Below are 26,554 nucleotides of genomic sequence, written 5' to 3'. Positions count from 1 at the left end.
TTCCAATGGATACCTCAGCCATTTCTGACCTAATTTTTTTTTTAAGGTGTAATTCAAGGTTAAAAAAAAAAAATCACTTTCTTCTGATCATACTCCCACAAGTGCTGGTTATATCTGTAACTGATCCATAATAATATTCCTCTGGGAAACTTGAGCTTCAGGTTTAATTTAACCTCTCTAAAGGCAATGATAAATATTAATAATAATAAAATTTCAAAATTAAAAAATGAAAAATAATTTTAAAAGATAAAAAATAAAGGCAATGATATATTTCTATCAGTTAGTTTATAATTATTTGCTAATCAGTTATATTCACATTCAATGATGGGAACCACTACAGGATATGAACCATCTGAATATCTTCATAGTTCAGCATAATGACTGGCCTATACTGGATTTTTAGCAAATATTTATCTAATATGTAAATAAAACTACATTTCCAAAAACTGAGTCTATGAAAAAGAGCATGAAACTGGCATTAATACTCAACTCTGAAAAAAAAAAATACCAAGAAAACAACCTTAAGTAATAACTGACCCATAAAACAGTCTTTGAGTATGCTTTCATATAAAACAAGTATTTTTGTATAATGTTTCCATGTATCTTTCTTTCCTAGCCCCTCTTTTGAAAGACATCATATTACCTTCCTCACACCTAACTTTAGTTCCTTTTCACATAGTTTTCATCACCTAACTGAGAAGGTGACAAAAGGATATTGGAGTAAATAATTCTTTGTGTTCATACAAAATAGTTGACATTAAGTCAACCTTAAATATGCTCTATCAGACTATTATTTTCTTTACGTAGTCCGGATTAACCTACTGCACGCACAACACAAACGTGTAATGTTCCTTTTATTCTATTCTCCTGCCCTTTGTCTGTTCACCTCACTGCAGCTCCTCAGTCTTAGCTTTATCAGGTTTAATATCTGTTTTAATAAGTTTGTATGAATCAATATTTCCCTACAAAGCCTTCATTTAGACATTATTTCATTTGCAGCTCCTTGTCTAGTCTATCAATTGTGATTGAATTAATAGCACCTAGTCTGCTCTGTATTAATAAATTAGATCTTTACAGAGGTACATGTGAACTAATTATAGTTTTTGCTGTTGTTCAGCTGCTCAGTCGTGTCTGACTCTGCAGCACAGCAGGTGTCCCTGTCCTTCACTATCTCCCGAAGTTTGCTCAAACTCATGTCCATTGAGTCAATGATGTCATCTAAAAATCTCATCCTCTGTCATCCCTTTCTCCTCCTGCCTTAAATCTTGCCCAGCATCAGAGTCTTTTCCAGTGAGCCACCTCTTTATATCAGGTGGCTAAAGTATTGGAGCTTCAGCATCAGTATTTCCAATGAATATTTAGGGTTGATTTCCTTTAGAATCAATTGGTTTGATCTCCTTGCTGTCTAAGGAATTCTTAAGAGTCTTCTCTAGCACCACAGTTCAAAAATATGAATTCTTTGGTGCTCAGCCTTCTTTACAGTCCAACTTTCACATCTGTTATTTAATACTTTGGAAATATTTATACATGCTTTGGGAAATATTTCTCACAGAATATATTACATGTCCAAAATAAATAAAGGACACATAAAAATTTAAAAACTATTGAAGGATAAAGGAAATATGTATTGTTGAACTAAATAAACTTTGGGAGAAAAATACAACAAGCAAAGAGAAAAAAAAAATCAAGAAATATAGGTTAGCCCAGAACCAAACAAAAATTATCTGATGCAAGAACAATTGTCTCAATATCTAGATTTAAAAAGAAAGAGTGCTATTTCTTCCATAGAGATTATTTAATTATTTCTATTTGAGCAAAGAAGATATGTCAACAATTTAAAAATCCAATCTATTTTTTATATGTGTGCAACTTCTGCCCCATGGTTTTTTTAAATTAATTTTTATTGGAGCATGTTTGATTTACAATGTTGTTAGTTTCAGGTACACAGCAAAGTGAATCAGTTATATATAAATATGTATTTACTCTTTTTTTACATTATTTCCCCATATCGGTCATTACAGAGTATTGAGCAGAGTTTTCTATGCTACATAGCAGATTCTTATTAGTTACCCATCTTATATGCAGCTCAGATGACAAAGACTTCACCTTCAATGCTGGACACCTGGGTTTGATCCCTGGGTTGGGAAGATCTCCTGGAGGAGGGCATGGCAACTCACTCCAGTATTCTCACCTAGATAGGAGAATCCCCATGGTCAGTGGAGCCTAGTGGGCTAAAGTCCATGGGGTCACAAAGAGTCGGACACAACTGAGTGACTAAGCACACATCTTAGATGTATATAGTAGTATGTATGTCAATCCTTATCCCCCAATTTTTTTTCCTAATCTGGGGGGTTGTGAAATCCAGTGCAATGTATAAACTAGAAATATAGCAATTCTAGTTTGAGAGATAATGCTGAATGCAATTCAGTAGCATTTGATATCAAATTCAGGGTCCTAAAAGACATAAACTTTTAATACTGGGAAAGCCACATTATCTTTGCTGGTTAACCCACACAGACCTTCCTAAGGCAGACTGACATGGTGAAAGATACCTTTAGTTTCATCCCAAAGAGTTCCCCAGCTCCTTACCAGACCATTCAAAAGAGAAGCACACCACCACACTGATGCGTATTTACCCAATAAGAATGGTTGAGTTATGTTCATAGAGAATTTGATAAAACTGAATTTCCTTCAAGGAAAAAATAACCCACATTTTTCCTTGACATTTCTCGACACATAGAATTCTTCATCTTGTTGTTTGCTTACACAGACATCAGGGTTTTAATTTCAGAATTGCAATGGGCCTCAAGTGATACTATGTATATATACTCCCTTTATCCTTCCCATTTTCCTCCCTTTCTTTATACATAAATATGAACTACTCAATATGCTATTTTGACTGTGAATTTTTATTAAGATCTGTTCTAGTGCCTATATAATGTCTGCTTACTCTAAAATCATGTGGTAAAAATGGCTTCCTTAATTGGGATCTCACAGATAAGAGTTTATTGGGGGATATAAAAAATGGCAGAAGTAACCACCAGATAGAATTTGGAATTTGAAGAGAAAATAATTAGACCCTTCAAAACAAAAGTCAAAAGCATTAATACAGCTGAGGTATATTTAGTTACTTGGAGACTATCATAGTCTTTCTAAACCAAAGCAAAGCAAAAGTAAATTTACTGTCAAGGAGAGAATGAGAAGGCAAAGCAGTTTAATATAATTTGACATTCTCAAAATATTGTACAAAATTTTATATATGATGACAAATCATATAGTAAAAAAAGAAATGATGAAATAGGATTGGCTGACCAGAGATGTGAAATAATAGAAAAGATTTTGAAATTCAGATAGCTAACAAATTTCAAGTTTAAGCCTAAACTTGAAGGAATAAAAATGTAAAAGCTAAAAAAGTTTAAGATGCAGGGACACTATAAAGGGAAGAGAAAAAAGTGTATAAGAAAGGAAAAAATATTGAGAGAATGGGAGGGAGAGAGTACCTTTCTTCTACAAACCTTTCTACCATATCTGGAGTCTTTCTCAGGCTACAGCCATTCCTTACTGACTCCTCAGGAACTATTCTCTACGAACATTCAGTCCAGATATTTGGAACTCACAGTACATCCTGACCCTTCTCCTATAGTTCCCAGGTATAGTGAATAATTTTCTTAATTTATACAATATTGTATCTGGAATAAAAGGCTTAATATGTATAAACATCTTGGTTTCCTGGTTTTCAAAGCCTTAGCACCAGCTGAGGTCCTGCTCTCTGTCCTTTAGAACCTTCTTGTAGGTTTATCAAACACAATACAACTGCTGCGGCAATCATCTATGACTGCTGGCCTATCTTGAGGATTGTAGGCAAGTGACATAATGGCAGAAAGGAAATGCAGGAGTCTGGGGTACAGATCAGGTATGCCCTGAACTCACCTTACCTGCTATGGAACATCTACATCACTGGACATTTTTTACAAGAGAAAATGAATCACCAACTTTCTCTACCAGACTTTTTAAAGATCTGTTTGCCACAGCCAAATTCAATTCCTAACTGACACAACAGGAGTGAGCAAGGCGACACTAAGTATGCTGTTCCTGCTGCTGCTAAGTCGCTTCAGTCGCGTCCGACTCTTTGCAATCCCATAGATGGCAGCCTACCAGGATCCCCCGTCCCTGGCAAAAACACTGGAGTGGGTTGCCATTTCCTTTTCCAATGCATGAAAGTGAAAAGTGAAAGTGAAGCCGCTCAGTCGTATCCGACTCTAAGCGACCCCATGGACTGTAGCCTACCAGGCTCCTCCCATGGGATTTTCCAGGCAAGAGTACTGGAATGGCTTGCCATTGCCTTCTCTAAAACACTAAGTATACAAGGTGTAAAAAGAATGGAAAATGAAAAGAGAATCATAGGAGTCAGGAGCTAGATCATTCAATTACACTAGTCAAGATACACATTTGGTTTGGGGGGATGGATAGTTTCTAACTTTAGAGATTTTGAAAGTTTAGGATATGTGGAAAAATAAGAAAAACACGATTAAGCCACAGGAATACAGAATCTAAATCTAATGGAGAGGTAAAGCTAAAAACTGAGAGGGCATAGGGAATTTTACAATATAATATCTAAGCATTTGCTCAGACTGCAAACTGCTAAGCACTGATTGTGTTACTAAAAATGGTGGTTAGGATTTCTCTCCTGGAGGCTGTCCAAATTGGGAAGATAGCAATCAGTCTAGACAAGTCTGGGTTCAAATCAGCCTAAAGGCAAATGGATGGACTGGATGATATCTCAAAGTCCCTTTTGGCCCTATTATCTTACATTTCTGTTTCATACTGAGAAAAAGTTATTGCAGCTTCTCTATTTGTAGCTATAATCACTGAGAAGAACTTTGCATGCATTTTGCAGATGTTTCTAGTAAATAAGAAATAAAACTGAAAAGAGCAAATTACTTTAGGTAGAATGCAGGAGTGAAACTTGTTGACAAAGAGCACACTGTTTCAGGTCAATATTTCCAGCACACAGTGAAGTACTACCCATCGTGAGTTATTCTGCACAGCCCCATGCAATTCTGCACTTCATCATTCTGTTTCCTGTGTTTGTCTTCTCTGCCCAGCTGATTGTGTCCTTGATGGGAAATGATTTAGCTATAAGTTAAATGAAAATTTGTGTGTGTATGCTCATTTGCTCAGTTATGTCCAACTCTTTGTGACCCCATGGACTGTAGCCCACAAGGCTCCTCTGTCCATGGAATTGTCCAGGCAAGAATACTGGAGAGGGTTACCATTTCCTTCTCCAGGGGATCTTCCCCACCCAGGGACTGAACTCCTGTCTCTTTCATCTCATCTCTTGTGTTAGAAAGCAGATTCTTTACCACTGCACTGCCATAAGTTTGTTTAGTTGCTTGCAGTTTCTTAGAGGTATAAGACACATACGTAGGGGGTGAAAAAAAAGATTAATTAAATGAAGACATATGTGCACTGAAAAATTACCCTGAAAAGGTAAGTTATACTGTGTTAGGACAGATTCCTAGGCTCTGATCACAAATATACTTGAAAGCGAAAGTTGCTTGGTCCTGCCCAAATTCTCCTGGCCAGAATACTGGGGTGGATAGCTGTTCCCTTCTCCCAACCCAGGGATCAAAGACAGGTCTCCCATACTGAAGGAGGATTCTTTACCAGCTGAGCCACCAGGGAAACCCAAGAATACTGGAGTGGATAGCCTATCCCTTCTCCAGAGGATCTTCCTGACTCAGGAGTCAACCTGGGGTCTCCTGCATTATAGGTAGATTCTTTTCATTATGCTTAATTAGTTTAAATGAGTAGAATCCAAATCTGACTTATAAGAAAGGAAATGTATGTTACTGGGGAATAGGACACAGAACTCAATTTGCCAGGATTCCCTGGTAGCTCAGTTGGTAAAGAATCCACTCCTGCGATACAGAAGACCCTGGTTTGTCTCCTGGGTTGAGAAGATCTACTGCAGAAGGGATAGGCTACCCACTCCAGTATTGTTGGGCTTCCCTGGTGGCTCAGCTGGTAAAGAATCCACCTGTAATGTGGGAGGCCTGGGTTCAATACCTGGGTTGGGAAGATCCCCTGAAGAAGGGAATGGCTACCCACTCCAGTATTCTGGCCAGGAGAATTCTATGGACTACACAGTTCATGGGGTCACAAAGTGTCAGACACAACTGAGCAACTTTCCCTTTATTTCACAGCACTCAAAGTAAGTATATGACTAGTAAAAACATTGTATTACACTGATTTTAACAAACAGGAACACGTGGACCACAACATAGGTGGAATGCATAAAGATATATATATTTTTTACAATTTCCTAAAATAAGCATTTCAACTAGATGTCCAATAGACACAGGCCAGGGAAATCTAACAGAATATATATTCACATGCTTATATTAATATTTCTATGTGTATTTACAGGTAATAAATTTATATATAATTTGTGTATAATATTTACATATTTTATAGAAACTACTTAGATATAAGAACATTTTTACATACTAATATGTCTCTCTAAATTTCTTAGAGATATCTTAAGTAATATTTAATTTGGCTAACTAAAAATTAGACTATTTAGGTTCTCCGTGCTTCTATTCTGAGAATATGGGATAAATCTCAAAGATGTTTATTGAACTGTATAGATTTTTTTCTTGGCACTCTTGGTTTTACACCTATAGTGTGAATGAGAACACATCGCAAGTTTCAGCTAATGGAACTGAAAGTGCACTTTAGGGCTTGTCCTTCCCATTCTCCTTGGATCTAACACTGAAGCTTGGCTCTGGTCACACTGACCTAATTCAGAAGAAGCCCTGTGATCACAGTGATCTCATTTTGGTTGGCATATTACAGTTTCTACAACCACAGTGGGTTGCCTGCCCTGGTGTGCAATCCCTTGTGTCATAGAGAGGTCTCATGTGAAATAAAACTTCAAATCCCATGCTTTCTCTTAATCAAAAACCTATTGGGAAGCTAGAATGCAAATTCTCCACTAGTGCAAATAAAACAGGGTGGTGTTTTTCCCCAACAAAGATTAATGTTTACTGAGTTTATTGTGTCACTACTCAAATATACAAATAGATGCAGAAAAGTCTGGAGAAATTTAAAATACAAATGCATATTTCTCTATATTTTCACATGAGTAAAGTATAAATAATAGTTACACTTGATTATGGACTGATTATGGGGAGTTCTGAAGTCACAATTCTCATGGCTATTTTGTTTCTCTGAATGTTGTTTTAAAATTCAGATATTTAGTTGTCATGATATTAATACCTATATAATTCCATGGAATAGAGTTTTCTATATAAGTGATAACAATGGATCAAAGAAAAGACAACTGAAATGGTTTGTTCTGCAATTTTGAACAGATTGGAAATTCAGAATTGAAAATATTGGCTGTAAAATGTGACAATCTCTTTCTATAGAATTCTGTAAGATTTCTTAAAATTTCAGATTGAATTTAACACATCTCAAATCTTCTGTTTATTAGTTACTTCTCATGGAATGGCACAGTGTTGATTTTTATTTCAAAATGTAATCTTTCTCCACTGAATGACAAGTTTCTTCTTTTTCCTTCCAGATTCCACTATGAAAGTCACATTCTTAAAGAGCTTTTTTTAAAAAAAACTTTCTCTTTGTAATATTGCAAAAGTACTTTAAAGAGTTAAAATGAACTTCTGCATTTCCTTTCCACATTCCTCATCAAATGAAAGCACAAATTTTCTCAAGGGGATAGAGCTAAGTGTGAAATTGAAACATTCAATTCTTCAAACTTGTTACATAGTTTTTCCCCTTGTTGTTCACGCAGCACATTTTTTTTTTCCTGATCAATCAATTAATAAAACTGACAGGGAACAAATAGTTCAAAATGGTTTTCAGTAGATTTTCTACAAGCCATCTTGCTGCTTAAAGAACAGGTCAGAAAGGGACGCTGAAGCATAACAGTTTCATGCATCTCTCTGAGTCCGTGTGTTAAGGCCCACTAGTCAAAACTGCAAATGAAAACTCAAGGTCACAGTATTTAAACTACTCTCAAACTGTGTAACTCCTGAGGATGCCATTCAACCTTAGCTACCTGCTTTAATTCCTTACTTTTTTAAGTATCAAGCTGCTTATATAAAAAACCAAATAATGAATTATAGGGGATTTGGCGTTACAGTTGAGGCTGAGTAGAGAACTGAGTGACAGTTTGTTGTAATTAACACTTTTAAATAATACTGAAACAGTCATATATTTCCCAAAGTTAAGATACAAGAGGATAAAACTTAGGCATCAACTAAGGTAGTATTTTGGTAGCTTGCTAAAGATGGAATTTCAGTTGCTTAATGTAGTTGAGTACAGTTTCCCAGTAACTAACTCTTGTCTAAAAATAATTCACTTGATATGGCTCCCCATGTCATCTGTTTTGACTTTTCCATATATGAAATTCATCAAAGTGACACATTAAACAATAACACTTAACACACCTTGTTTTAGAAACTGATCAATGTGAATGTATCAGTTCAGTTCAGTCACTCAGTTGTGTCCGACTCTTTGTGACCCCATAAATTGCAGCACGCCAGGCGTCCCTGTCCATCACCAACTCCCGGAGTTCACTCAGACTCACATCCATCGAGTCAGTGATGCCATCCAGCCATCTCATCCTCTGTCATCCCCTTCTCCTCCTGCCCCCAATCCCTCCCAGCATCAGAGTCTTTTCCAATGAGTCAACTCTTCGCATGAGGTGGCCAAAGTACTGGAGTTTCAGCTTTAGCATCATTCATTCCAAAGAAATCCCAGGGTTAATCTCCTTCAGAATGGACTGGTTGGGTATCCTTGCAGTCCAAGGGACTCTCAAGAGTCTTCTCTAACACCACAGTTCAAAAGCATCAATTCCTTGGCACTCAGCTTTCTTCACAGTCCAACTCTTACATCCATACATGACTACTGGAAAAACCATAGCCTTCACTAGACGGACCTTTGTTGACAAAGTGATGTCTCTGCTTTTGAATATGCTATCTAGGTTGGTCATAATTTTCCTTCCAAGGAGTAAGCATCTTTTATTTCATGGCTGCAGTCACCATTTGCAGTGATTTTGGAGGCCCCAAAATAAAGTCTGACACTGTTTCTACTGTTTCCCCATCTATTTCCCATGAAGTGATGGGACCGGATGCCATGATCTTCGTTTTCTGAATGTTGAGCTTTAAGCCAACTTTTTCACTCTCCTCTTTCACTTTCATCAAGAGGCTTTTTAGCTCCTCTTCACTTTCTCCCATAAGGGTGGTGTCATCTGCATATCTGAGGTTCTTGATATTTCTCCCAGCAATCTTGATTCCAGCTTGTGTTTCTGCCAGTCCAGCGTTTCTCATGATATATTCTGCATATAAGTTAAATAAGCAGGGTGACAATATACAGCCTTGACATACTCCTTTTCCTATTTGGAACCAGTCTGTTGTTCCATGTCTAATTCTAACTGTGGCTTCCTGACCTGCATACAGATTTCTCACGAGGCAGATCAGGTGGTATGGTATTCCCATCTCTCTCAGAATTTTCCACAGTTTATTGTTATCCATACAGTCAAATGCTTTGGCATATAAATGTCAATAAAGCAGAAATAGAGGTTTTTCTGGAACTCTCTTGCTTTTTCCATGATCCAGCGGATGTTGGCAATTTGATCTCTGGTTCCTCTGCCTTTTCTAAAACCAGCTTGAACATCAGGGAGTTCATGGTTCACATATTGCTGAAGCCTGGCTTGGAGAATTTTAAGCATTACTTTACTAGCATGTGAGATGAGTGCAATTGTGCGGTAGTTTGAGCATTCTTTGGCATTGCCTTTCTTTGGGATTGGAATGAAAACTGATCTTTTCCAGTCCTGTGGCCACTGCTGAGTTTTCCAGATTTGCTGGCATGTTGAGTGCAGCACTTTCACAGCATCATCTTTCAGGATTTGAAATAGCTCAACTGGAATGCCATCACCTCTACTAGCTTTGTTTGTAGTGATGCTTTCTAAGGCGCACTTGACTTCACATTCCAGGATGTCTGGCTCTAGATGAGTGATCACACCATCGTGATTATCCGGGTTGTAAGATCTTTTTTGTACAGTTCTTCTGTGTATTCTTGCAACCTCTTCTTAATATCTTCTGCTTCTGTTAGGTCCATACCATTTCTGTCCTTTATCGAGCCCATCTTTGCATGAAATGTTCCCTTGGTGTCTAATTTTCTTGAAGAGATCTCTAGTCTTTCCCATTCTGTTGTTTTCCTCTATTTCTTTGCATTGATCACTGAAGAAGGCTTTCTTATCTCTTCTTGCTATTCTTTGAAATTCTGCATTCAGATGCTTATATCTTTCCTTTTCTCCTTTTCTTTTTGCTTCTCTTCTTTTCACATGTGAATGTATAGATGGCTGCATAGCTCAAAATTTCATGATTATAAAAATGCATTTTAACCTTTGAAGAATAAGTTAGATAGCTATTAATACATATATGCAACAAGCTAGTCTTCATATGTTTAATTGTAAAACAGCATTATAACATCCGTATAATATTGTTGAGAATATATCCTAGTGTCCTTTTTCATAGTCTTTCTCTTTTCAGTTTTATGCAGTGCATTTTAAGTGGGTCATACAACATCCCAGGGCTTCCCTGGTGGCACAGAGGTATAGTATCTACCTGCCAATTCAGGAGATGCCAGTTCGATCCCTCTTTCAAAAAGATCCCCTGGAGAAGGAAATGGCAACCCACTTCAATATTCTTGTCTGGTAAACCCTATGTACAGAGAAGCCTGGCAGGCTATACAGTCCATGGAATCACAAAAGAGTCAGACACGACTTGGCAACTAAACAACAACTATCACCATATACTTATTCAAACACAACCACTCCAGGTCTGGACCAAGTATTTCTTCAGCTTTAAGTTCATCTCTCTCCATTCACGACTCTATGCTTCAAACTTAGCAAATATCATAGAACTGTCTTGAGTGTACAATGATGTCTTACTTGTATCTCTGTCCATATAGTTCCTGACATTTGAAATGTTCTTCCTTCCCTCATTTACCTACTCAACTCCTAGAATGAGATGCAGATCAATTCTCTTGGGAAATTTTCCTGCATCCTCTAAAGCAGAATTAGATGCTCCTTACTTTATTCTTCCTCAGACATTTTTACCTTCCTCCATTAAGATATGTGAATTCCATGAAGGCAGAAAATAGGATTTTCTATATCCCTAGGGTTTCTGAAGCATCTGAAATACTGTCAATGCTCAATAAACATTTACTGAAGTTAATACATGAATTGAATATAGGGAAAGCTTTACTGTGGTTTCTACTGGTACATTTAGAATACTACCCATTTTGACCTCATACCCTTTTTGTTTCTTACAGACTATTCTTTGTTTTCTATCATATCAGGAAAAAGATGGTGAGGGAAAGATCCAGATAAATGATGAGTCCCAGTGTGCATGAATGTTCATATACATTAGCAATTCCAAAGTTGGTGGGGACTCTTAACAACTCTCTTCTGTGGGGGAGAGATTACTGGGAGTGGAAAACCTGATTTTTGACTTTCTATGGTTTCATGAGGCCTTCAGTCTAAGAGGCTGTTATGTTTGAGACACAGGTATAATAGGAGTTCTTTGAGTCAAGGAGTAAAGCTGTCTGTCAAGCAACTGTCATTTCTTCTATAGATATTAAGCAAACAAAATAAATACTTTATTGTCACACCCAATTTTTATTGGGTGTGAGTTGTGGATCCATGTTTGACTTACATCTACTTCAACAGAATAAAATCATCTGAAACTAGAGTGCAATTTAACAACAACTGAAGGTCCATAATGCACCAGGATTATCACCACAGAAAAGATTTGGTCAAAAAGTACTGAAATAGTTTGTTAGTTTGAAACTATTTGAAGAAGAGAGAGAGATACCAAATTTGAGATGACATATTAATAAAGAATATCTTTGTTTTAAGCTAGATCCTTCAATGTTAGATCATTTTAAGCTATTAGGTCTATGCACTATTTTTTTTTTCTATTTTACAAAAATAATACTAACATTAATCAAACATGTCAGTTGATTACAAAAGGATTCATTTCCAAAAAACAATCTTAGATTATACTGAACCAAATGACTTAGTCATTTCCCCCCACAGGTATCTAGCTAGCTAGTTAACTATCTCTAGAAGTCAACATATTCAAACAGCTGAAAGCTGAAATCCAATTTTCTTAGCAGGATTAGTTTATAATTATATCTGATAAATCAGTGTTGAAAAGTGTCTTTCTAATTAAGCAGAATTTTTAAAACTAAAATTTTGAAAAAATAAATATATATACTTATGTGTATATATATGTGTGTGTGTACCTATATGTACACATATGTATACCTATGTATTTGTGTGTATATACATATGTGTACACACATCTATATATATAATTAGAATAGTCTGTACAAAGTATACTATCCTAATTTCATGTAGGTGTCATTAATATATACAACAGTCTTGCAGAGGAATAATACACTTGTAGAAGATCTATTCTTTCTAAGAACTGTTCCTTTGTTTCAAAGAAGCATTCATTTGGCCCTGAAACCAACAAATGTTAAGGATCATAGCCTTTCACTGAACTAACTAAATTAATTAAGCTAAGCTCTTTGGAGGAAATGCTTACACTTAAGATAGATTTGTGACTATCTGATTACCTTAACACAAGCCAATACAAAGAAAAGAATATAGCAGGATCTACTCTTAAGTTGTGGGCTTCCCTTGTGCCTCAGTTGGTAAAGAATCTTCCTCCAGTGCGGGAGACCTGTGTTCCATCCCTGGGTTGGGAAGTTCCCCTGGAGAAGGGAAAGGCTACCCACTCCAGTATTCCGGCCTAGAGAATTCTATGGATTATATAGTCCATGGGTCGCAAAGAGTCGGACAGGACTGAGTGACTTTCACTTTCACTCTTAAGTTGTAGGAGCTTTAGTAATCAAAAGTGGTTTGAGTAGACAAACCCAGGTCCTTCTGGCTAATTCCAGTTTGCTTGTTTTCTAGCTCAGCCAATGCTTTGCATGACTGAGTGCACACTGTGAAGTTTCCCTCCACATGTGTCAAGCTGACAGACACACTTTTCATAACACTGCTTGCAATTTTCACTCTTAACCATACCTCTGTTATCGGATTCTGCATGCTGAAATTCCATTCTGTACATAGCATGGTGAACTCATTTTAATTTAGAAAGAGACTGGTAGTACTTGTCAACAGGAACTTTTAAAATGGAAATAGAAGAAGATTCATTCATACAATTAAATGAAAGTAAAAACAACAAAATGTACCAAATGCATTTGTTTTCTTTATCAAATCCACTAACTTCATTCTTTCTTTCCTTTCTTTGCAGTTGTTTTTTTGTTACTCACTAAGTCACGTCCGACTGTTTTGCAACCCACTGACTGTAGCCCACCAAGTTCCTCTGTCCATGGGATTTCCCAGGCAAGGATACTGGAGCAGGTTGCCATTTCCTTCTCCAGGGGATCTTCCCAACCCAGGGATCAAACTCGCATCTCCTCCTTTGGCAGTTAGATTCTTTACTACTGAGCTACCAGGGAAGCCCCTTTTGGCAGCTACAAGCTATCCGTGTGCTGCTTGAAGTCCGTGCTATAATGACTAATGAAGTATCACAATGAGATAAAATACTTCCTTTCTGGATAAATGAGAGAACAGAGTCATGAATTTGCATTAAGAATTAATTCCTAATTATTTTTATTATATTTATTAAATTTAATATTATCAAATCTATTAATTTTAATTAACTGGGCTAGATTAATTACTTTTTGGAATATTTAGAATATATGAGATTCACACAAGAAGTTTTAAGGATGACTAATTTTCCTATGGTGGATCATTATAGATAATAAGGTTTGCCATTTATTCTGGTCCATTCTGAGAAAGCCTCTAGTTTGTAAATCACATTCAGGATTTTTTGGCATCTTCTCATAAGAATTTAGTTTTATGAAGAGCAACATGAAAGAAAACTAAATAAAATTTTAAATATAAGTTGGTATCTAAATTAAATACATTAAAATAAATACATTAGAATTACTAGAATTTAAAATAAATAGATTAGGTTAGATTGTGGGTAGATAAAAATGTAATTGCATATATAAGGAAATTTACATTCCAATTGGCAAGTAAAATAATTAAATGGAATTTTTAAATTTCTTCATATGCATTATTTCAAGGAGTTAGATAATACTTAAGAAATCCTATTCTTCTTTTGATTCCTGATCAAACACACTAAATGAATATATTATACACTGAGAATCATGTAGGAACAGGTTTAGCATAGAAAGATCAGAAAAGAACAGTACATGTGTCTATGTATGCATACCTGTATGTCTGGGTAGGGAGCTTTTCAGATGTCAGAGTTTCATTCTCTAATTAGTTTTAATAGACTCTTTACACACCTTATCCCCTTGAATTTAAAAGGACATTGAAATGTTTACTGGAAACCAACCACAATCACTTTTCTTGGGCCACAGAAGATAGACTCCCTTTTCACAGTGACCGGAAGAGTTCTCAGATTCTTTTAATAGAGTAAGAGCAGATAGGGCCACAGAGACTATCAGTCCCATGAGCATTTAAATAAACGACCATTTTGCACTGCAAACGTAATCTAACCAGGATTGTGAATAAAAAGAGGGTTTCTCTTCTTCACAGCTTCTTTAAATATTAACAAAAGGAATTACCTTAAGGACGGCAAATATTAAAAGTGTTTTGATACACCTCAGTTCATTTGGTCTCTGTTAGTTGAATTTGTTCACTTCTTTATACGATTGTGAGGAATTTGTGGAAATATCCTGTATTGAAGGGCTTCCCTGGTGTCTCAGGGGTAAAGAATCTACTTGCCAATGCAGCAATGTGGGTTTGATTTCTTGGTCAGGCATATCCCCTGGAGAAAGAAAGGGCAATCCACTCCAATATTCTTGCCTGGGAGATCCCACAGATGGAGGAGTCTGGTGGGCCAGAGTCCAAAGGGTTGCAAAGAGTTGGGGCCTCAAATTATTTGGCAACTAAGCAACAACATCTTGTATTGAGAGGCATCATATTCTATGTATATAATGTGTTTTCATTGTTCATGCAATCTAGATAGTGATATTACCACCCATATTAAATACTATGTAGGAAGACGTGAATTTTTTTAATACAATATGGTAATTTTGAACTTTCCTATTGTAAAATTTTTATAAGCACATTCCTACATACAGCTACACCCATATACAAAAGTCCATTTTTCTTTCTTTAAATGAAGCTAAATTATGGAAATTAAAACATCAGTGTTATAGAAAATCATTAATAATAGATATCTTTTCATTATCCTTACCAAGAAGAAATTGATTTTTCTAGGAAACCATTCAGAAAACAATTTAGTTGAAAAAAAAGCATTCCCAAGACCAAACTATCAGCTCCAAATTGTTAAACTTTTCTCCTTATTAATTTTCACAAGGGTCACAAATATATTACAAGTGTACTCAGGATCTTTTATGAGGAAAAGGAAACATATCCATCTTTGAATCATATTTTGCTGCTGCTGCTGCTGCTGCTGCTAAGTCACTTCAGTCATGTCTGACTCTGTGCAACCCCATAGACGGCAGCCCACCAGGCTCCCCCATCCCTAGGATTCTCCAGGCAAGAACACTGGAGTGGGTTGCCATTTCCTTCTCCAATGCATGAGAGTGAAAAGTGAAAGTGAAGTTGCTTAGTCATGTCCAATTTTTTTTGACCCCATGGACTGCAGCCCACCAGGCTCCTCCATCCATGGGATTCTCCAGGCAAGAGTACTGGAGTGGGGTGCCATTTCCTTCTCCAGAATATGTGCTCAGAATGCAACAAAAAGAAAGCGATGGAGATAGAAGTGATTTAGACAGAGTTTTTCTACAAAGGAAAGCATTTCCAAAAATTAATGCAGTGTTTGAATTAATCTATTTCTTTATCTTATGTCTCTAGTAAGTGAAAAAGTCCTTAGACTTGATGTTAATTAGGTCCCTAATTAACCCTTGAGAAAACATCTCTTCATTGAGTGTGACTCAAAATCAGGAGGAAGGCTGAAGGTGGGAAAATACACTTAATTCTCATGGTATAATTTTGCCTACAATCGATCATCTTTTCTAAACACAAACCACATATATGATAAAGCTGGTGTTCCTTCTATCTGGTGATAGAATCCAGGGCACTTTACCTGAACAAGCAGACAAACATGTTCCTAATTTTCTTTTCTCAAGGCAGAAATATTTTGTTAAACCACTGACTCTGGAATCACAGTATCACTCAGTCATCTTGATCCTACCATTCTATGTCATTGTGCAAGGCCACAGAAGTAGGAGAAAATCCCTCTACTCTACTAAGGTAAATAACAGGTAGAGATCCAAATATACTTTCCCTTATTTCTAAGCCTACCACAGGTCATGCATTATTTAGGTATTTTAGAATACTTTATTTGGTTAAATTTAGAAATATTAAAAAGGCCAAAGTGGTACAATCAGTGCCCTACTGGCAAATTAAGAAATTTAAAAAAAAAATATTGCCACTTGTGATGAAGATGTGAAACTTGAAACAGCTGGAAACTTGAATTAGAACAGGAAAAGATAGAAGTGTACGCAACTATATCCTCTAAATTTCAATCTGAATTATATGGTACTTTTTCCAAGAATCAACATATATTTAATGCCATTTTATTTTTGTATTGATATTTTGTTTTAAGTTGATCCCTTGTTTTACTATTAACATATATTTATATATCCCTGTCTCCATTAAATCACTACTCTAGATTTTACTAGAGAACTCATTTATATTTTCATATGATCCATGTCATTGAAATATGATTAAGATATTCAAATTTGCACAATCACCTCTGAGGAAGTATTTGGCAATGTGACGATTTTCAGTCTTTAAAGAAGCTTCAGTCTTAAAAGAAGCTCACACATGTCTATCTGGAATTTTGTTTTAAATGCAATAAAAAAAACTTGAATTAAAACTAAGGAGGACAGAATTAGGTTCTAGAAAACAGTTTATTTCTGAAGAGAAAATTAAATTCTAACTTCTAATATCTTGTAATTCACTAATTTACCTTCTATTAACATCATCTTTAAAACTATACAATCATAAAAAGGAATATCTGTCACAGTCTTTAAATAAAAGTAAAATTTAAGAAGGAAAAGACCTAACAACATACTTGATCTATGCTTTCTCAACATTCTTTCCACTTTGAATTACCTTTCTAAACTAAGATTTACTCTTTTTCTAATGTATCTCTCCATCTCCAGTTTTGAGTCCAGGTTATTTCAGTCCAAATGTGGGAAAATGGCAGCCAGTAAGCTCTGTCAGGTCTCCAGACAAGCTGTGTTAACCCTGTTCATTGCTCACCATGCAATGTTTAAAAAGCAGTAGCTAAGTATGAAGATTTTATGAACATAAAGAAGTGGAGCTCCTCCTGAAAAACAGGAACTTTTGGTGATGGAGGACCTTTCCAAAATGGCATTAATTTAGTGAGTCTGTCCAGATACCAGATATGCATCTCCAGGTTTCTACAGTTCTTTGTACTCCTTATAGTTTTACTGACTCCAACGTGAAGGACAGGTTGCTCTGACAGTTTCGGTAAACATATTGTTACATTCAACATGCTAGAATATGAGTTAGAGACTTCTGATTCAGTGGGGTCTTTCTCCGTTTCAAGTTGAAAACAGATTCACTTGACTGATAGCTTGATTCTGTTTCCACATCGGGATCCTTACCTTAATCCTCAACTTTTCCCTGTTTCTTTGTCTAACATTTTATCCCTGCTTCTCAAACCAATTAACTTTTTTATAAGTTTTAAGATCTAGTTACACCCATCATGAACATACAGGTAAACCCTTGACCACGGAAGAATGTGGATTTGTAAAAAGAAGGAAAATTATAGAAAATTAATAGTATAACTTCATGGAGATAATATTAAGGGGACATTTCTCATGATACATTCATTCTATTAAAATATTTGGTTGCAGAGGTTTTACTTCAAATAATCTTAGTATAAGTAACAGTTCAGAGGGAACATGTTTTTATGTATGGTATCAATCTACTGTGACAAAGACTTCTCATTTGTCCTTTGCTCAAAAGCACTCCTTGCTGGTAAATACATGATTGTTTAAGAGCCCAACTTCAAAGTCTAAATTTGTGTGTGTGTGTGTGTGTGTGTGTGTGTGTTTTACTTTTAATAGCATTTTTCAAAAAAGCACAGTAGTCACAGCTTTGAAATGCATATTGAATGTCTCTGGCAATAAAACTCATGCTTTCTCAATAACTGATAAATCTGGGGTTGAAAGACAAGACAAGTTATAGGTTCTCTTTGAACTTTCAATAAAACTATGAAAAATTCAGTATTTCAGTTGCATTTTTCTGCAAATGGACTCACCACGGCAGTGTACTCCTTCATCATATCCATCTAAACAGTCCAGGATGCCATTGCACAGTTGGGATAAATGAATACATTTGTTGGCACCAAGGCAAGCAATGTGATTCCAGGGGCACTTGATTTCCACCTCCTCAGGACCTGGAAAAATTGTAGGAAGGAACACCATGATTTGGGTTAGCTCAAGTTTTTCAACTCCAAAACTATTAAGCACAATAAATTGTTAGCATAAATTTATAAAACAAAACAATGAAAAATCCTACCAGAGAGCAGTAGTGATTTCCAGAGACATCCAAATTAGCTTATGTATTAAGAAAATTAAATTTTAAAAGCTGCATAGGAAATAAAAAGTGTATTTTTCTCAAATAATGCATTCAACCCATAAATATGCATGAATTGAAAATATAAGGGTTGATTTGACTGTTTGTTCTATCTCTTATCCTTAGATAAGTGGGAAAGATACTTAAACCATGTAAGATACCTCAAATGTGAAATTTATATAATGGCAACTTCTTGGAAGGGCTCTTTATAGAATTATATCAGGTAACATGAACAAAAAGGTTTCAGTGAAATTTAAATGAACTATGTCCACCTTAGAGTTATTTTATACTTTTAATCTTTATAAGTATGGAGAGCAGCTAGCTTTATACTTCTATGTGGAGTCTTTTGTTTTTAAAAAAGTCTTAAAACTGAGTAACTATCATGCAACAGAATTTTCTAAAGAGCAGATGAAAAGGGTGCATTCATTTAGTTTACCTGCTGGTGGTAACTGCACTTTATGTAGTCATCCCTTGCATTTTTAAAGATATACTTAACTCAGAACACCAAGATTTTTCTTCAAGCTCATCAATTACAAGTCTTTATCAAAGATTCACACTGTATATTGTTATATCCAATTTCAGGTTGCTAAAATTCCTATATATACTTGTTTTATAGGCATCCTCCAAATTTCCCATAATGATTTTTAATTTTGCCAAGCTCTCTCAAACCCAAAGTGCAGTCACACCATAGGAATGTAGTTATGCATTAATCTGACACTGATTATTGCAATAACCCAGATTTTTCAGTCAAGACACATTTCTGATTTATAACATTTTGTCAATATCTATGGGACATTATTTAATCAATTTAACATTCATTTTCTCATCTGTAAATGGAACTACCGGCTGAGTCTACATGGTTGTGTTGCAAGGATCAATAGTCACTCATGGCAAAGCACTAAGCACTATGGGATATAGGCTCAGAGGAGGAATTCCATATGTGTTAATCATGTAAATAAACGCAATGTAGTCAAGATTCTTGTAGAGGAGAATCTAGAGCCAGATTCTTGAGTCCAGTTTCTGGTTCTATTAGTTGAGTAACTTGGGTAAGCTATATTTTGTATTTTGCCAGGTTGTTACAAGAAGCATATGAAAAGTTTTTAGTATTTTTCCTGGCAAGTACTAAATAAGTGATAGATATTGATGTAGTTAATAATGTTCTAAGAAGGTGAGTTGCCTTTTGGTAAACACATATCTTATAACTTTCTTTACTGTTTCAAGGCCCTAAAGAAAAAAAAAAAGCTCAAAAATATGTTTTACTTTATTTCAGTTCAGTTCAGTCACTCAGTCATGTCTGACTCTGCGACCCCATGAATTGCAGCATGCCAGGCTTCCCTGTCCATCACCAACTCCCGGAGTTCACTCAAACTCATGTCCATCGAGTTGGTGACGCCATCCAGCCATCTCATCCTCTGTCATCCCCTTCTCCTCCTGCCCCCGTTCCCTCCCAGCATCAGGGTCTTTTCCAGTGAGTCAACTCTTCTCATGAGGTGGCCAAAGTACTGGAGCTTCAGCTTTAGCATCAGTCCTTCCAATGAACAACCAAGACTGATCCTCTTTAGGATGGACTGGTTGGACCTCCTTGCAGTCCAAGGGACTCTCAAGAATCTTCTCCAACCCCACAGTTCAAAAGCATCAATCCTTCGGCGCTCAGCTTTCTTTACAGTCCAACTCTCACATCCATATATGACCACTGGGAAAACCATAACCTTGACTAGATGGACCTTTGTTGGCAAAGTAATGTTTCTGCTTTTCAATATGCTATCTAGGTTGGTCATAACTTTTCTTCCAAGGAGTAAGTGTTTTTTAATTTCATGGCTGCAGTCACCATATGCAGTGATTTTGGAGCCCCCAAAAATAAAGTCTGACACTGTTTCCACTATTTTCCCATGTATTTCCCATGAAGTGATGGGACCAGATGCCATGATCTTCGTTTTCTGAATGTTGAGCTTTAAGCCAAATTTTTCACTCTCCTCTTTTACTTTCATCAAGAGGCTTTATTTAGTGAGGCAGAATAATGACAATAATGAAAAGGCCAATCTAATATCTCTAGGATGTATAAAAATTATAAGAATTGCAGAAGATTGTTATATACTAGCACTAGAAAACTAGGAAAAAAAGAAAGTACACATATTATGTAAGCAAAAACAATAGAAAGCTGGAAAAAAGAAAGCTGGAGTTGCCAAAAGTAATATAGGTTTTTTGAAATGCCTTATCAAATACGAATTCTAGGTATATGTGATTTTTGTTTGATGCTAAAACAGCTTTCAACCATTTGTGTTTGGCAGATGTAAACAAATTTTTCTGATGTAGTTTCACTAGCTGAAATGTTACTACTAATAGATTCCCTGTATTCTTCATGTATATTATACAGTTACCACTATAAAAGGTATTAGCTCTGTCAAATACAAATGTACAACTCATTTTACTGAAACATATCTCTGTAACTTGAGTATCAATATTTTAAAAATATACTTCTCCATATATATGCATATATGTATACACACAAATTTTAAAAAATATATATATATACACATATTTAAATCCAAATTATAGGAACTAAAGCAAGGGAAACTCTTTTCACTGAGGTTTTCTACCTACTGAATCTTATATTTGAAGATAACATAAATGCATTTTTAAAATAAAAATTTTAAATATAAATCATTTTTATAATTTATAAACTAATAAAATTTTGAAAAGCTATGACCAGTAGTCACAGGACAGCTTCCTTTTTTTTTAATTAATAAGCTGATTCTTAAAATTTGAAAAAAATGCATCCTTGCATAAATGTCAAAGTAGTGTTTGGGACAGTTATATTTAGATTTCTGTAAAAATTTCAAAAATAACCCTACCAAAGAATACTTTATAAACCAGGAGACTAAAAATCTTGAGTTAAAAATCAAAAATTACTAGGTAGTTCTAAAAAAGCAAGATTTTTCTAAAAGCAACACGTTTGTTGACTGAAATACATGTGAGTTTTCAATTTTAAGATTGTCAGATAACTAATGAACATGACAAAAAGAGTGAAATGCATATCTGATATCAAGAAGAAAGGCTCAGCTATTTACAAATTTTGAGAAAATAAGAAAAAATGTCTGGATTTCTCAAAAGGAATACATAGAACTACTAAATTCTTCCTACCAATAACATGTAAAGACAAAAGAAAAATTTTTAGAAAAATGAAAGAGTTAATTGATTTTTCATTAATGGATTATAATTGCTTTCCTCATCTTTGATATGCTCTTGTCTTGGTTCCCATCGATGCTCAGTAACTGGTAAGACAACTGCAAGATGGACTGAACTTTCATCAATTCTCCCCAAATTTTCATACCAAAACATATTAAGACATAGAAAAATTACAAATTACACTGAAGTAAAGAGCAGAAACTATTCATAGAATAATTATAGAGGTTGCCCCAGACGTTGAGGATTACCCTTAAAATTGAGGGAATCAATATCTTAAACCTCTTTGACCAGCTCTGGTATACTTCAGTTGGAAAACTGCTACAACCAGAATGTTGTTGCAGTCTTTCTTGAAAATGTAGTTGAGATGGGGCGGTTTGAAAAGTAGCAATGCTTGCCTCAAATTCTCAACTGAAACCAGGCAATATGGGTATACAGTGCAGGTGCTTTGGGGAATAATCTATCTTGATTCCCAATGAACATTTAAGAAGTATTGCTGTGTGTATCCCCTGAGGCTCCTTTAGTCCAACCTAAAATTAGAAAACTCACCCTGATCACTACTTCTCCCTATATACCTGTGTGACAAGAAGCAGCATGGAAGCTGTATGGACTTCCCAGAATATGTCAATGTTAACATTAAATAATTCATTTCATGAGGACTTTCGGGCACTCAGAACTTTTCACAACCAGCAATTATAATCTGGACATAGCAAAGAGGGTCAGCAGCTATCAAATACACCCAGAATTATCTCTTTAATTGCTAATTATGAGGATTGTCGGGGATAAAAGAGAGGTGCTATGATAACAGGGCAGCACATGAGAAATTCCAAAATAGTACAGACTCTTAAAATTTTAACAAGGATGGGAGTCCTGGTGAGAGAATCACTTCACTTGTCAGTAATTCACATTTAGAAAACATTCCCAGTCCTTCAAATGTAATTTTAGGTAACCAGAGCAATATGGCAGAATTTTAAATACAGTAATTAAATATAAGACAGAAAAACCCTATTATAAGTAGGATTTAAAATATACAACACAGAAGAATAGTATCCATATCTTAAATTTTTATAAGCTTTACCCAACTAGCTGAAATAGCTTTCATTTTTTTTAACTGAACCTCATTTTACAAATAAACCTTCTAGTATAAAGCAAGACAGCATGATTCATCTGCATGTTCTTGAATGTTAAAATTATTTTTAAACATAAACATCTACTCTGTTCAGAAAAAAAAGTGATAATGGAAGACATAAATCTCATCAAATGTCCTTTCTTACTAATAACTGAGATGGTGCATTTTATGAAGGAGTGGAGGTTTTTCTTTTATAATGACAGATACGGTTAAATATCTGCTCTTGCCACTACATCATCACTTCTTAGCAGGATCTGTATCAATTCTTCCTCTAAAGTTTAATCTTCCCAGGCTTTTCTGGTGGCTCAGACAGTAGAATCGGCCTGAATGCAGAAGACCTGGGTTCAACCCCTTTGTTAGGACGATCTCCTGGAGCAGAGAATGGCAACCCATTCCAGTGTTTCTACCTGGAGAATTTCATGGACAGAGGAGCCTGGTGGGCTACTGTCCATGGGCTCACAAAGAGTCGGACACAACTGAGTGGCTAACACACACACACACTTACACTATGTTACCTTACACTTAGGGGGTTTTGTCCTATCAATACTTGCTGTTTTGTTTAATTGTATTTCCTATGTCTATCTTTCAATAGTTCTAACTTTTGTCTGGAATCTCATTCAGTTTATTTTAAACCTACCCTCAAGAATAAATTTGCTTTTTCTGCCTGAATGTTCCTTGAGGTGATATATATGTATTTCGACTGTTAAACTGCACCTGCTGCATTCCCTCTCACTCCAGCCTCTGCTTCCAACCCTGCTGAGCTTCTCCCAGGTCCTCCTGATGGTCCCACTAACAGCAAAGCCAGAGGCATACAGCATCCTTCAAAAGCTGAGCAGATTTCTGCTCTCTTAGCCATACTTTCCTCCATTATTGTTCATGCACTGAAAACTCTTGTCACACTACTGGTATTTATACCATTCCATGAACATACCTAGATGCATTTCATAGATGCTCTTTTATAAACTTCTCTTTCTCTCCAGTAAAGGAATATTTAGTTCCCTTAACATTTAGTATACTGCCTGATACAGAATAAACAAAGTTCAATATTTAGTTGGTGAATGAAGTTTCTAGCAATTGAACTTTCTTTAATATGCTAGAAGTTACCTTTTTTAAATCATCAGTGCATTCTCAGAATTGATTTCACAAAACAAAACAAATTTCACCCAAAGACTTTTCTCAAGCTCTTGATATTTATAATTACTGACCACATGAAATCTAAACTCCTTGGCCTGATTTCATGTTCTGGTTGAAACTAAATTATTTACAATTAATCACCATTACATTATATACAGTTATTTTCAGTACTTATACTCTATACAGTCAACTCATTGGAAAAGTCCCTATGCTGGGAAAAACTGAGGGCAGAAGGAGAAGGAGGTGTCAGAGGATGAGACGGCTGGATGGCATCACTGGTGCAATGGACAAGAACTTGGGCAAACTCCAGGAGATGGTGAGAAACAGGAAGGGTGGGCATGCTGTAGTCCATGGGGTCACAAAGAGTCGGATGCAACTGGATGAATGAATAACAACATACCCCATTGATTCTTTTTGTCATTCAACTCCCTAAAATACACCAAATTTTTCCCACCTATAAATTTTTTGATATATAATATAATCATGTGAAAACCATCTCTTTTTCACCCACCCAGTAAAATCCTTCAAGATCTGGCCTCTCTATCAAGTTTCTTCTGTGAATAAAAATAGGAAATAGTGGAAAGATTAGGTGGTTTAGAGACAAAAACCTTGAATTAGAATTTTTATCTGCCATGTATTAGTTGCCTTATTGCCAAATTCAGATTTAGATTGAAGAAAGTAGGGAAAATCACTAGATGATTCAAAGAAAGAAAGTGAAGTCACTCAGTCGTGTCCGACTCTTTCCGACCCCATGGATAGTAGCCTGCACCAAGCTCCTCCATCCATGGGATTTTCAAGGCACGAAGTACTGGAGTGGGTTGCCATTTACTTCTTCAGGGAATCTTCCCAACCCAGGGATCGAACCCAGGTCTCTCACATTGTAGACAGATGCTTTACCATCTGAGCCACCAGGGAAGTCCATTCAGGTACAACCTAAATCAAATCCCTTACAATTATACAGTGGAAGTGAGAAATAGATTTAAGGGACTAGCTCTGATAGACAAAGTGCCTGATGAACTATGGACTGAGGTTCCTGATATTGTACAGGAGACAGGGATCAAGACCATCCCCGAGAAAATGAAATGCAAAAAAGTGAAATGTCTGTCTCAGGAGGCCTTACAAATATCTGTGAAAAGAAGAGAAGCAAAAAGCACAGAAAAGATATAGCTATTTGAATGCAGAGTTGCAAAGAATAGCAAGGAGAGATAAGAAAGCCTTCCTCAGTGATTGATGCAAAGAAACAGAGGAAAACAACAGAATGGGAAAGACTAGAGATCTCTTCAAGAAAATTAGAGACACCAAGGGAACATTTCATGCAAAGATGGGCTCAATAAAGGACAGAGATGGTATGAACCTAACAAACAGAAGATATTAAGAAGAGCTGGCAAGAATACACAGAAGAACTGTACAAAAAAGATCTTCAAGACCAAGATAATCATGATGGTATGATCACTCACCTAGAGCCAGACATCCTGGAATGTGAAGTCAAGTGGGTCTTAGGAAACATCACTATGAATGAAGCTAGTGGAGGTGATAGAATTCCAGTTGAGCTATTTCAAATCCTGAAAGATGATGCTGTGAAAGTGCTACACTCAACATGCCAGCAAATCTGGAAAACTCAGCAATGGCCAAAGGACTGGAAAAGGTCAGTTTTCATTCGAATCCCAAAGAAAGGCAATGCCAAAGAATGCTCAAACTACTGCACAATTGCATTCATCTCACACGCTAGTAAAGTAATGCTCAAAATTCTCCAAGCCAGGCTTCAATAGTACATGAATCATGAACTTCCAGATGTTCAAGCTGGTTATAGAAAAGGCAGAGGAACCAGAGATCAAATTGCCAGCATCCGCTGGATCATGGAAAAAGCAAGAGAGTTCCAGAAAAACATCTATTTCTGCTTTATTGACTATGCCAAAGCCTTTGACTGTGTGGATCACAATAAACTGTGCAAAAATTCTAAGAGAGATGGGAGTACCAGACCACCTGTCTGCCTCCTGAGAAATGTGTATGCAGGTCAGGAAGCAACAGTTAAAACTGGACGTGGAACAACAGACTGGTTCCAAATAGGAAAAGGAGTAGGTCAAGGCTGTATATTGTTACCCTGCTTATTTAACTTCTATGCAGAGTACATCATAAGAAATGCCGGGCTGGAAGAAGCACAAGCTGGAATCAAGACTGCTGGGAGAAATATCAATAACTTCAGATATGAAGATGACACTACCCTTATGGCAAAAAATGATGAAGAGGCTCTTGCCTCTTGATGAAAGTGAAAGAGGAGAGTGAAAAAGTTGGCTTAAAGCTCAACATTCAGAAAACTAAGATCATGAGATCCAGTCCTATCACTTCATGGGAAACAGATGGGGAAATAGTTGAAACAGTGGCAG

The 26,554-nt window shown here is 36.1% G+C and overlaps 1 protein-coding gene across 1 annotated transcript in view; it reads right to left on the bottom strand.

Moving 5' to 3' along the window:
• Positions 1 to 26,554, bottom strand: part of LRP1B (LDL receptor related protein 1B) — a 1,961,274-nt gene that overhangs the window by 1,425,442 nt on the left and 509,278 nt on the right. Inside the window, exon 3 of the mRNA XM_069573760.1 lies at positions 18,408 to 18,545. Coding sequence (XP_069429861.1) covers positions 18,408 to 18,545 — 138 coding nt within the window. The remainder of the gene's footprint in view (positions 1 to 18,407; positions 18,546 to 26,554) is intronic.

This window comes from Ovis canadensis, chromosome 2 (assembly GCF_042477335.2).
Source record: "Ovis canadensis isolate MfBH-ARS-UI-01 breed Bighorn chromosome 2, ARS-UI_OviCan_v2, whole genome shotgun sequence".
Classification (NCBI taxonomy): Eukaryota; Metazoa; Chordata; class Mammalia; order Artiodactyla; family Bovidae; genus Ovis; species Ovis canadensis.
The sequence above is the reverse complement of the archived record's forward strand: the minus strand, read 5'-3'. Positions and strand labels throughout refer to the sequence as shown.